This window comes from Acanthisitta chloris, unplaced genomic scaffold, assembly GCF_000695815.1.
Source record: "Acanthisitta chloris isolate BGI_N310 unplaced genomic scaffold, ASM69581v1 scaffold6552, whole genome shotgun sequence".
Lineage (NCBI taxonomy): Eukaryota > Metazoa > Chordata > Aves > Passeriformes > Acanthisittidae > Acanthisitta > Acanthisitta chloris.
In genome coordinates this window covers 124,124-136,843 of record NW_008658814.1, presented here as the reverse complement: position 1 = coordinate 136,843, position 12,720 = coordinate 124,124, and the positions used below count along the sequence as shown (strand labels likewise).

Here is a 12,720-nt window from a genome sequence, read left to right as displayed (position 1 = left end):
AAAGGGAAGCAGGTAGTCATAGTACATATGCCTTCCTCCCATTCCTATTTGATTCTCCACTCATGTTCTCTTAATACATATGTATATGTGCATATATAGGTAATTGAAAAACATGTTGCATTCTTTGCAACATTTCTTATAACAGTGGTAAGAGTAAATGTGCTTCTGCAATCATCAGAATTAAGAGTATAGTATGTTTTTATTATCCCTGTGTTATAAGGCCTGCGTTACAGCTGTAAGGTGTTGCCCTTATGTGGCTGGTGGTTTTTTGCATCATGCCTTTCAAAGATAGATACAATCACCTCAGCTATGTATTTAGAAACCATGTACAGTGACTGAATCAGTCATTTATGCTGCTTTATTTCTAGGAGTCATTTTAGGATGTTCTGCTTTATTTGATTTCAGTCACACCATTCTTTCAATGTTTCAAGACATTATAGAAAACCAAAGTTTAGCTCATGAAGGAAAAAATGCTCGACTCAACAGCCCCTGGATGATCAGTGTAAAAAACTGTTAATGAGATAAACATGATTTTGGCCTCTGTAACACTTTATCTCTTGTTTAAGCAAATCCCACAAATAAATAGAGAAGGTGTAGGGTTTTGACAAGCAAATGTCAGTGATCATCAAGTGTAAGATGTGTTTTTACACAAATCAGATGGTTTCCTGTAAGCTACTGCTTCTTATGTGCTTTAGGAGTAATCAAAATGCTATAATTTCACTGCTCACCGTAGTTTTGCCGGTATTTCTGTGTGAGGGAGTTTTTAAAAGCTGTATGATGCACACTAGACATATATTTTACAGCTCAACTGGACTCTGAGAAAGCAAAATGCCATATATGGACTAAAGCCTAGATATTGTGTGAGCCTGCTGGCTGTGCTCCTGGGGTGGGTATGGGCACACACCGACCAGTGGGAGAGCCATGGGCTCGCTGTGCAGCTCCTACCCCAGAGCAGTGGGTTATTTTTTTCCTGTAGCTCCTATTTCTCCTCACTCCCTAGGGGAAAACAGCCAGTGGATCCAGGGACACATGGCCTCACTCATCCCACCTCCCGTGGATGGTCCTGTAGCGTCTCCATGGAGTACAGCTCTGTGACATGCAGCCAGCACAAGCTGCCATCTCCAACAGAGTGTCACAGTTTCACCACCATAAGGCTTCTCCTGTGCTGCGGAGATATGGCAGGATTGTACCTTTCCTCTGTGTTAGCTCAAGTGTTTTGCAGAGCAGGGACTTACTTGGTGAAGATGGGTTCCTGCTTCAAAAAGAAAAAAACTGCTGTAAAAATGAAAATCTTACTGGTCTGTAAATGAAAAGTTTAAATACAAAACTAAACAAAACAGAAAGTAGATGCTTCACAAATGGAGCCAAAGTCTTGAAAATGGACTTGCATAAGCCTTTGGCTTGGGACAGACTGTAAACCTAAGTACTCATAATCTACTTTTAATTGAAATTTTGATTTGCTGTTCTGCTAAATTTGAGCAATCCCTGAATCCTGTATTAGCCTATATTGTACAGAAAGGACTGTAATGTCATTGTTTTAGTATTACTTAAAACAGTATGGATCACTGAGCAATTGCATGTCAGTTTTGTCCTGAAGCCTGCAGGCTGTAGGCTCTTGAGACTTCTCCCTAGGTGCAGAAATATAAGTACTTTCCATACCATTCTGGCACAGGTGAATTCCTGCAGGTCATATGGTAAGTGCTGATACATTTTGCATTGCCACATCCCACCAGAATTTGAGGAGGAAGGCTCCAGACCAGATACTGCAGTCAGGAGTATGAGCAGAGCACAGTGAGCAGACACTTGGATATTCAGCTTTTAAAGTGCCTGTGCTGCTGTGGATCTGTGCAGATAGGCTCTGCAGCACCATAATGTGCTGCAGAACATTCTGGAAAACCATTGGTGAACCCTGCATTTGTGAACCCCACCTTCTAGAAAAACACTTGGGTTTAATTTCTGTTTATGACTGCATCTCATTTTGCTTCTATGAATTTATTATATCATCGGTCCATATATGCATTTGAAACAGGAGGAATAGTCTTCTGAAATCACTAGATGTAAACGGTAGCGTTTGAGGGATAAACTAACCTGGAGAGTCTGAAGAAGCACACAAGCAAACAGACATGTATGCTGTGGTTCCAAATCCTGTGCTTTCATCTGCTAAGAAAGCTGAAGGAGTTCTCCTGCTCAGAAGACTTTAAACAACACACTGAATGATAAGGGTAGATGTCTGTTTGTTCAGCTTTCTTTTAAGTAGGTACATCAAAATAGAGGAAACGTGTTCCAGAACTTACTTTTCGCAGATAGGAGTGAGCGCTCTCTATGTATATTTCTGTTATCCAATGAATATTGATATCAAGAACAGTGAACACAGGAAAGTTTTTCTTTAAATTTTATTTAGACAAGTAGTGATATTTGACTAACCAATGACAGGATAGTTTGTCTAGGAAATATTTAATAAGATGGAAAAAGGAAAGTTGATGTGTTTCTGTTACTGGAATGAAAAATACACTTTTGCAAAGAGTTGATGATAAAGTATTTCCGTTTACTTTTTCTGTCAGGCTTCTTAATTGTCAAAGCATTATTAAAAAAGTCATTTCATTACTTCTAGTATTTATTAAAATGTTGTTGATATTCTGGGCAACTTCTATTTTGTGATGCGTTTCACTACCCGTAGGGCCAAATTTCCAACTGCACATCTTTCCCTCCCAGAGCCAGTTTTTCTGCAGTTCCTTTGCCTCCCTGCAGGCACCTGCACAAGTCCCCAAGGTGCTGAGCTCCCCTGAAAACCTGGCAACATAGAAAAGTGACTTGGTGGGGATGTCCTTTGAATCTGCGGGTATGGAGTTGTGCTGAGACCCTGCCTGTGGTGACTAGATGTGCCTTGGTAGTGTCATTTACAGCCTAGTGGCATGAAATCGAAGCTCCCTGAATTGTGGAATAGAATCATAGCATATCTCAAGCTGTAAGGGACTCGTAAGTTGGACTCAAGTCCAACTCCCTGCTTCTCACAGGACCACCTCTTGGTGTACATCTGAAAAGGGTGAGCGGTGCCCACTGCACATTGTTGTCAGCATCCTCCTGATTTCCTGCCTCTGCTCTAAAATCATCCCCTGCACACCCTACAGATGGGTGCAATCAGCCCTTTTCTAGTGTCTGCACTGAGCAGCTCTAGTGACTGCACCTCAGCTCTTCTGCCCACACCTTACTCTCTAAGTTCAAAGGTGACATCAGCCACCTTAGCAAGTCAGGTTGGGAGCATCCAACATGCTGGAAGTGTTTCCATCCAGTCCAGAGAGCAGCCTGACTGCCACAAAGCTGGTGAAAGACAGGACAGGGCAAGAGAAGGGGTGGGTAGAAATGTTGGCCACAGGGGATTTTATTTTAGATGAAAATAGAAATCACCATTACTCATTTTTACACTATGGGCTGTCACAGATTATTTGGTTTTGGCTGCTCAGTGACTGATTGTTACTTTGGACATTTAACAGTGTAACTAAAATCAAGTGAGATTTTGTCAGAGTCCTGTTTCTATTTAAGACAATCACAAAATTCATCATCGCTGGGTGCATCAGCCCCTCCACTTCCATCCAGCAGCCTCACGAGGTCTGTGGTGGAGCAGAGGAGGCATTCATTTCACTCGTTAGCATTACACCCTTGTGTGCTTGTGCTCCCAGTTGCTGGGTACCCTCTAGAGCTGCCCATGCTTAATCCAGGTGACACCCATTTTCAGCAGTCAGCCAGAGCCTAGCCAGCCACATCCAACCTGCAGATGCAGTCTGTCTTGATCTTTAGAGGCAGAAGTCTGCCTCTCTGTGCAGTGCTCTGTCTTCTCCTGGAAGGCCAGGAAGAAGCATTGCCTATATGATGTCCCTGTGGCATGCAGGGGTGGATGAGCACTATATAGAAGCCCCTGGTTGTGTCTGACCACCAAGGTCCATCGCAGCAGCAATGATCACTCATAACAGTTAACTTCTAATGCATAAAGTCACCTTTTGGCAATACCTCCCTTTTCAAATATTCCCCTTCAGATGACAAAACCCAGCCTGTAGTTTAGGTCACCAAATTCCTCTGCATGAGCATTTCAAGGGCTTACTTCCCTTACTTCTCAGGGATTTCACATGCCTAAGTTAGGAAGCATGGAGCTTTAGGATCTTCCAATTAACTTAAAAGCCAAAAGGTAAAACTTGTGTGTACATGGACTGGATTACAGAAGATGCTTATTTTAGTTCTCAAGTGGCTGATCACCATAATTAATCTGGCCCAGTGATTGATTCTAAAGGGGATGAAGTGGTGGAGGCAGCTGGAGGTGCATGGGCAAGGAAGTCTTGCTGATTGTGGGAGGAACTGCATCTTCCTCTGAGGACAAAGACCATGCCAGAGCTGAGGTGGCTGAGCTCTGTCAAGTCCAAGCGCATCTCCATAGAGCAGGGATCTGGGAGTAGGACTGGCACAATAAGGACACCTTCCTGTCAGCCTGTCCTTGCAGGGCATCTCCTGGAACTGCCAGGGATGAGGACCATCAGACTGCCCCTGTGCTGCTGACTTGCAGGACCCTTGCCCACAGACCCTGCTTCCCTATTCTCCTCCTCTTGTCAGGAGAGCGGGAGTAATGTTAGCACTGGTGGTGTAATGTTGTGCAGCATCATCAAAAAAGACCTCACCCCAGTGAATTTTAACATAGAGATGACAGAGATGACATAGAAAGCCTTGGCCAGTGTAGCCTGGGTGTTGAGCACAGTTAAACCTTCAGCTGAAGGCCATGGTGGAGCCAGATGCTGCACCGCACCATGGGAGCAGCAGTAGAGCAGCCCAAGTGTGCATATCACAGGACTCTTTATTTTTCCTTTTCAACATTGTAGGGTTTAATAAGGTGTTGTACAGGAAAATTGTGCCTTTTAAGAACTTTCCCCTTTTGAAAGAAAGCTAAAACGTATTTCCCTGCTAATACAACCCAAATGCCCTTCACCTACCTTCCGCTCCTCCCCACCCAGTTTAGCAGTGCATGCACCAAGCTACGTACCTTCTGTCTCATAAATATGTGTAGAATAACCTAATAGTTTAGCTGCTGTTGAAAAGCATTTAGCAAATGAGTTAGCACTTCCAAATCAGATAACGGCACTGTCCGAGATTATATGCTGACATGTATGCATAAGGCTTCCATCTCCTTGGAGCTATTCTTGTATAAAACTGTATATATGCATCTGATCCCATAAAAATCTATACACATAAACCCAAAAAGGGCAGGCAGGCATGTGTTAGAGATAGCCCTCCTGATGAGCAGCACCAGTAGCAGTGTACTAGCAAGAGAGAGTGAATTCAGATACTTGTGCAGATAAAAGCTGCATTCACACATATGTGCTTCTTGATAGCATGAGGCTTCCATTGTTTCTGAGTCACTGTGCTCTGGATTTATTAACTAAAAACAAAGGCTTGACAGTAGCTTGACCTTTTAAAATGTTTTGGTTTAATAGGTGCCTGGGGAAAAATACCCAGTTCACAGTCACCTGCACAAGTACCTGCAGTGACTGGCTCACAATGTTCCTGAGGCTGAGTGCTTGTCCCTTGTCACTGAGCTTGCCAGATATGTGGACAGGGCATTTCAGAAAGTTACTGCTCAGTTATTCAGTTGCTGCTGCTCAGTTACTGCTGCTTGGGTGTTACTGAACAGAGGATTATAGTTTGAGGGCAGCCAACCCCTTGCCTCTCCCCAGCACCAGATTGCTCCGCAGTTAGAAAAAGAAGAGAGGTCCTCACTTTGCTCAAGCATGCTGGATCCACCCAACGCTGCTGCAGCAGCCAGGATTTAGTCTTTGCACGAATTCAGAGTGGCTAAACTGTATATGGAGATGTGTCCAAATCCCTAACTTTGTCTCCAGTCCACCAACAGCAAAGCAGCGGCAGGAGCTAGTGACCTGCATAGTGTCTTCTGAAGGAATGTCCAGTTCATGGTGAAGAGGGTGTGGTGCCAGTCTCAAAACTGACTGACGAGGAGGATTTCAAAGGCACAAACAGCATTTCAGAGCTCAACTTGGTAATGGAGATTTAGCTACCTAAACGCCTCAACTCTCTTTGAAAGTCCCATCCCAAATTCTTACCAATTGTGAGATGTTTAGTCCAGAAGTTGAAGAAATGTGTGTGTGCATGTGATGAAAAAAGTAGTGTTTTGATTTTCATACTCTAACCAAAATCTGTGTGCTGGTGCCAGGGAACGACATCACAGTCTGCACCGTGAAAGGTGGCTGTTTTGTTGGATAGGTTCAGTCAAATTTAAGGGTAAAATAAATATATTATAGTGCCATGAAGGTCTGCATTGCTAATACTACATGGACGTGGGAATTTGTTAGTTAAATGTTAATCAGGATAAACATCTGTTTAATCGATTATATTTTCTCAGTTTGCATATTTTAATAATGTCCCCTCCTTGCCCCTCCCCAAAAGAAAAAAGTTTTAAAACCCATCTGGATTGCTGAAGTGTAAAAGCAAACAGACTTGTTAGAATTGTCAAAAAATACATATAATTTATATTTAAGCACTTTCTGACTCCTTTTACTGTATGCGAATGATTTATTCTTTTTCTTCTAGGTTTGATATATTAACTTTTTACCTGCTAGAAAGACCTTTCATTTAAATGTAGGCTTGCAGAACTGGCTGAAATATTTCTCCCAGATTCAGACACACACAGAAGGACTATTGTCTTCTGCCAGTTCCTCGGTATGATGTCATAACCCTGGTCTCTCTGAGTAAGAAGCTTTGATTTATAGCCAGGGCTGCTGCCAATGTGTGGTTCTCAGAACTTCGTATTAAATTAGATGACATAATGACATGGGTTCAGAGTCTAAAGAAGGCATTATCAAACCATTGTAAACCAATTAGCAGAGATTAAGTTGCTTATCAGACTAATTTAGAACTGTGAGCTCTGCTTTTTTTTAATATTCAAAATCGAGGACTATTTAAAATCATCTGTCAGCTGATCTAATACCTTGTGAAGTAGTAGGCATTTAAAAACTCACCATACTTGCATTCTTTTTTCCCTTTTCATGTCAAGGGCCAGATCCTTCAGCTGAGTCTCTTAAATGAATAGCATTACTTCTGAGCCTGAGCATATGTAAAAAGAGAATCATCTTTTCTGTTTACAATTTCACAAATTCTGGCTTCATTGCTCCAGTTTATTATTGGCAAATCTCAGCGTATGGCAAATTCAGTCACAGTTTTTCATGCTAGCCAGCTGAGAGTCTGCAAGACTGAGTATTATCTCACCACCACATAGCAGTTTTGAGACAGAATGGTTGTTGTTATTTGATATGGCTCCGCTGGATTTAAGAAATAGTCTGGTTTCTGCTGAAAGGGCTTGCAGGTTTAGAACAGCTGTAGAGTTTTGCAGTTAATTGCCAGTCCAGGCCTGCTGTGTGACTAGGAGTGTCTCTTTTAGCTGACAAAGTCTTACCAAGTCATTTAAGATTTTAAATACTTGAGCTAGAAGTTAGTCAGACTAATGCCATTCTCTGTTAAATAATAATCCTGAGAATATTAATGGTACTGTCTATATCACACTTCAGCTCCCTGCGTGAAATACTCACTTGTGCAAGTGAGTGATGGTGGAAATGGATGTGTGTTATGGCAGCTAGCTTACTGTGCCTCCACAAGGGTGTTTAAAAAGGGCTCAAAACTCCTTCCTTGGGCTTGGGACTGTAAAGATTTGCAGTTAGTCAAGCATGAGTCATTAGGGATGTGGTAACACTAGTTCCCAACTGCCCGGTTTAGTTGTCTTATGTGGAGGATTGTCCTGTGAGGAGGATTGTCCTGTGAGTTGCCCAGAGTTCTTCTGTGGAGGGCCAGAAGTTGTACTTGATCCTCAAGGGTCCCTTCCAACTCAGGATACTCTACCATTTTCTGAAGGAACCCACTAGGTTACTGCCTAGGATGAAATGGTGAAGGTGGGCGCTGAGGTTTGTATCATCCACTGCTCTAAGTCAGCTGAAGTTGCTCACTCCAGCTAGGTGTCTCAGTCCCCCAGAATTCTGTAAGGCAGTGGGTAGGGTGTGTTAGCAGCAGCCTTATTACATGCAAGTATTCTAACTTGTTTCACTAATGCCATAGACACCATGATGGTAAGTGTGTAGCCAGCGAGTACAGCTACAGGCTGTTCCTGCATTGTTTTTGGAAGGCCTGCCTTGGACCCTCCACAGCTCTTGCCTTGGGCCCTCCACAGTCATAGAATCATAGAATTTTAAGGGTTGGAATGGACCTTATGGATCATCTAGTCCCAACCAGTCCTTTGAAAAGTGTAAGAAAATGGTTGCCCTTTTAAAGAAAGAATATAAGGTGCTTTACATCGAGTTTTGACACATTCAGACTATTTTCAGAATAACCAGGAGATGAGACCCACAGCTACATTGAGCTGAATTTGAAAATACAAACATTGGCAAAGATTTTGGCCTTTGTTGCTCCATTCAGTTAAGTTACATAGGCTGGGGAGAAGCAGGCAACAGGATGGAGTCGCATAAATAAACTGCTAACAGGTGTAATGTAACAATTTGTGGTATATCTTTTCTCCACAAGTCAACTACTGTAGTTATGCATGTAAAATACTAAAGTCGAGGTCTGGCCAGAAAGGGAAGTGTTAATGTCTTTAGGTTTCTTCGGACTTGCTCATCATTGCAGGTCTGATTCCAAATAATCTGTGTCATTAGTAATGGTTTCTCCATGGGGGAAAAAAAATCCCACACAGCTTCCCTCTCCAAACTGTTACCCCGTGAAGACATTTGTACTTTTTTAAAGGCAAGTGAGTGGCTGCCAATCCCAGTTTGGTAAGATCCATGTGTTCACTATGCACAGGGTTAATGGCAAAGCACCAAAAAATCAGATACAAATCCCTTCACCATTTGAGCATGAATACTTTTTCTGTCTTTCAGTGTAATACTTACTCTGATGATGAGATTAGCATACAAACAAAATATGCGATACTGAGCAAGGGGCAACTTTTACTATGTTGAAAGAACTCATTAAAAAAAGTAATGGAGACAACTCAGTTGAACAAGTTCAGGCACCTCTGAGCCTAAGTGCAGGGTAGTATCTGTCTATTTAAAGACAGTTTGCTTCCCATTACATGAGATAACTGATGCTCAGGTGTATCAGTTCAGATCAAAACAATGCAAACAGATGTCAAACAAAATGGAGGTGCCACTTAATCTCATATTTCTCCATATTTCACTCTCTAGCTACCAACCTGCTATTAGCAAACAAGGTACTGTGACTTACCCTGACTGGTCCTCTAACTAACACCAGTCTCTAGGCAGCCAGGAATGTCCTTGGTTGCTGTCATTATCTCGAAGTGAGTCTTTGGACTAGCAGATGTGGAATAGAGTCCCACCCATCGGTCCTCCATCTGGCGCAGAGCAGGACTTACTGGTTATCCTCTGTTGGTTGCAGCACATGTATTTCAGTGTAGCAACATGCAAAAAGAGATTCACAATATTCATGGCCGCTAATCAGACCTCAACATGGACCCCATGGCATTGCTTTTGTAAGAAAAATTTCAAAGTGAAGTGACAAAAAGGTGCCTGATGAACCAGGTTTTAAAGATATGCTGTAGAAGAGCTACGATGAAAATTCATCCTGAGATCAGGAACCTGCCTTCTGTAAAGTCTACGACATGGCTGCTACCAGGGTTATAACCTTTCCCTAGGTTCTGACAAGTCAGACAGCCACAGGGTTTATTGGATTTGTATTGCCAGTGGTTGAGCTTGGAATTATTTAGCACAGGTGTTTCTATAACAGTGATATATTGGGAAAATCCAGTGTTCAACAACCATCATATTTCCAGCTGTGCTGTGGTTAGTGCTAGTACAGTGAACCTAATATAAAACATGTGAGAATATTTGCTAGCTCAGGAACTTGTTAAAGGCATTTTCTTACAATATCTGAGCTGCCGTGTTTATCTAGGTGTGTTTCTTTGGTCTTGCATTTTTGGAAAGGGTGTGATAGCGGTTTTATAAAGCTGTCACTGAACCTGGAATCCACTTCTCTGCAACCAAGTAGCCTTGCTAGGCAGTGTGCAGCGCATGAGCTAGTGAAAATAAGATTATGAGGAATCCAATGACAGTCCGTTATCCCTAGCACATTTGCCTTGAGCAGCACCTGTGCATCTGTTACATATATAGACCTGTTTTTACTAGGGGTGCTAGAAATCTTGAAACAAGTGTTGCAGGCATCTACATGTAAAAGAACATAAAAGGAGCAAAGTTAACAAGGGTCTAGGGGACTGTAAAACAAGGGTAGTGAAGTGCATTCACCAGCAGCAAAATTTGTGAGTGTTAAAAGAGGTTTTATATCTACACATGCACACACGTGCATTTCTGGGGGTTCAAAAACACTCAAACACAGTAAATGGTTGGACAATGTATAAGGGTTTTTGTAAAATGCATGCAAATAACAGTACAGAGACACTCATGCAACACACATCTCTGAGCTGAGTTGTGTAAAGATGTTTTATTAACAACTTTCTAATTTTTCTAATAACGAGCCGATTGTCCCACAATGGTTTGGTTATTAAAATATTGTGAAAGATATTCTCTGGTGTCACCAGAAATTTTTTAGAAAGAAGATAAATGCCTCTATGCATCCATGCTCGATTGTTACATGCATTAGAGTTGCATCTGTCTAGAAAAAAACTCACATCTACAGACTAGCTTGGCCCTATTATTTATAATATTCCTGATAGAGAAAGTGGGTGTGTTTTACCTGTGCATTACATCTGTTAGAGGAGAAGCTTCAAAGGCACCTCTCTTTGATTTGAGAGAGAAAGCTGATGTGAAAAAGACACTTTGCTTTGAGGAAGGATCTTCTCTGACTCGAGAAAGCAGTTCTACATTTGTCATCACTGAGTTGATGCTCATTGACAGTCATTTCTGTCCACATTCTGGTGGTTTATGAGACACCACAACTCAATTAGAGCATATTTTGGGACAATGTGTAGAGCAGGCAGAGGTCTAGAATAGAAGTCAGTTTTTCTTGGTTGCCAGAGACTGACTAACATTTGTTAGGAGCTGGCATTAGCAGAAATTAAACACAATTACGTAAAAACTAAATAAATCAAATCCTACTCTTTCAAAAATATGTCATAATTGAAAACTTCTTGTACGTAACTGTTTGTCATGTATCTTTGCAACTCTACTTTCATTGAACTCTGAAAGCCTCATCTCTACCTTATTATGCTCCAGTTACTGAGTGTGCAGACATTTATCAAATGGGCCATCGGTAGCCGTAGAAATGCAGTAGTATATCCAAGTTAAAATTCTTGCCTTGATTACTACAAATCCATGGAGCCCTTGGGTCCAAAGCTTCCACTGAAGCACAGCTATTTGCAAATAGATTTTTATAGCACATTAGTGCTGGAGGAGAGTCCAAAGAAAATAGTCCTTTTCAATATTAGAACCAGCTGTGACTTTCTTGTGCTGATGACTCATTCATTTTTTTTTATAGGGTGGGAGAACTAGGCAAAAGACACACAGAGTCTTATTCAAGACGTTGTTTGTTTTGCAAAGGGTATCCTAGCCACAAGCCAACTTGATCATACCAATACGCAACTCATGTTTATTTAAAACCTTTTTTCTTTTAACAGTTCCAATTATAAAAACAGAACCCACAGATGACTATGAGCCTGCTCAAACCTGTGGACCAATGAACCAAGGCTTAAGCCCTCTCTCTAAACCATACTACAGCCAGCAGATCATGATGCCCCCTGATCCTGGTTCGTGCCTCGTGGCTGGCTTTGCCTCCTGTCAGCAGAGAAACGCTGTGATGTCACCCTCTCCCAATGCAAGCCCCAAGCTGCATGACCTTTCGTCCTCTCCTTACAAGTGCATCCCCAACCCAGGCCACAGTCACCTCGGACTTCAACAGCCCGCTGGAGGTGTGCCCACCATACAGGAAGTGCCAAGGTCTATAGTTGTGCACCCAAGCTCCCCCGAGCAATCATCTCACATCATGCTGCAGCCGCAGGTGAGTCAACATCTGAGCAGTAGCTGTCCCCTTGGTTATCAACAAACACTCTATCCCAACAGTCCCTCTTCTCCAGTTCCATCTGTTACCCAAGAGCCAACCTATTTGCAGTCCTGCAGTCCAACTCACTCATCCATAATGGGTCAACAGCAGCAGCAACTGCCGAAGGTTCACAGAAATGAGTCTCCAACAACCCAACCACTGTCATTGCCAGAGTTGCATGAGGAAAGTAATCATAATTTGGCCCCTATTCCTGTAACGATCAAGCGAGAACCTGAGGAATTGGACCAGATGTACCTGGATGATGGTAAGTCTTCCTCAGCATAGGTTTGCATTCACCATGTTGCTCTATCAGTGAGTTCCCTTAACCCCCTCCTTCTTTTGAATCCTGGTGGAAAAAAGTTCAATTAACAGCCTGGCGGAATGGTGCGGACTTTTGCTTGGATTGTCTCTATACAGGAAAAGGCCCTTTCATTTCATTGCGATAATGAAACCACATTATGTAAGCATTAAATGCTGTTAGTTAGCATAAGGCTAGCTGCATGACTGATAGCTATGTTGTAATAATCTTAACTGTATGTTCTTGGCTTATGCCCACACCAGTGACCCATGGAACTGCAGTGAAAACATTTAACATTGTCCCATTCATAATGCAGTGAAATGTCTCCTGTGCAAATCTGTTGACTGGAACTAAATGATAAACTGCTCTACTTCAGT

The 12,720-nt window shown here is 42.2% G+C and overlaps 1 protein-coding gene across 1 annotated transcript in view; it reads left to right on the top strand.

The window, feature by feature from the left end:
* Positions 1-12,310, top strand: part of NFATC1 (nuclear factor of activated T-cells, cytoplasmic, calcineurin-dependent 1) — a gene marked incomplete at both ends in the record, with an annotated part of 36,721 nt that extends 24,411 nt beyond the window's left edge. Inside the window, one exon of the mRNA XM_009085230.1 lies at positions 11,624-12,310. Within this exon, the coding sequence (XP_009083478.1) occupies positions 11,624-12,310 (687 nt within the window). The remainder of the gene's footprint in view (positions 1-11,623) is intronic.
* Between the last annotated feature and the right edge of the window lie 410 nt (positions 12,311-12,720).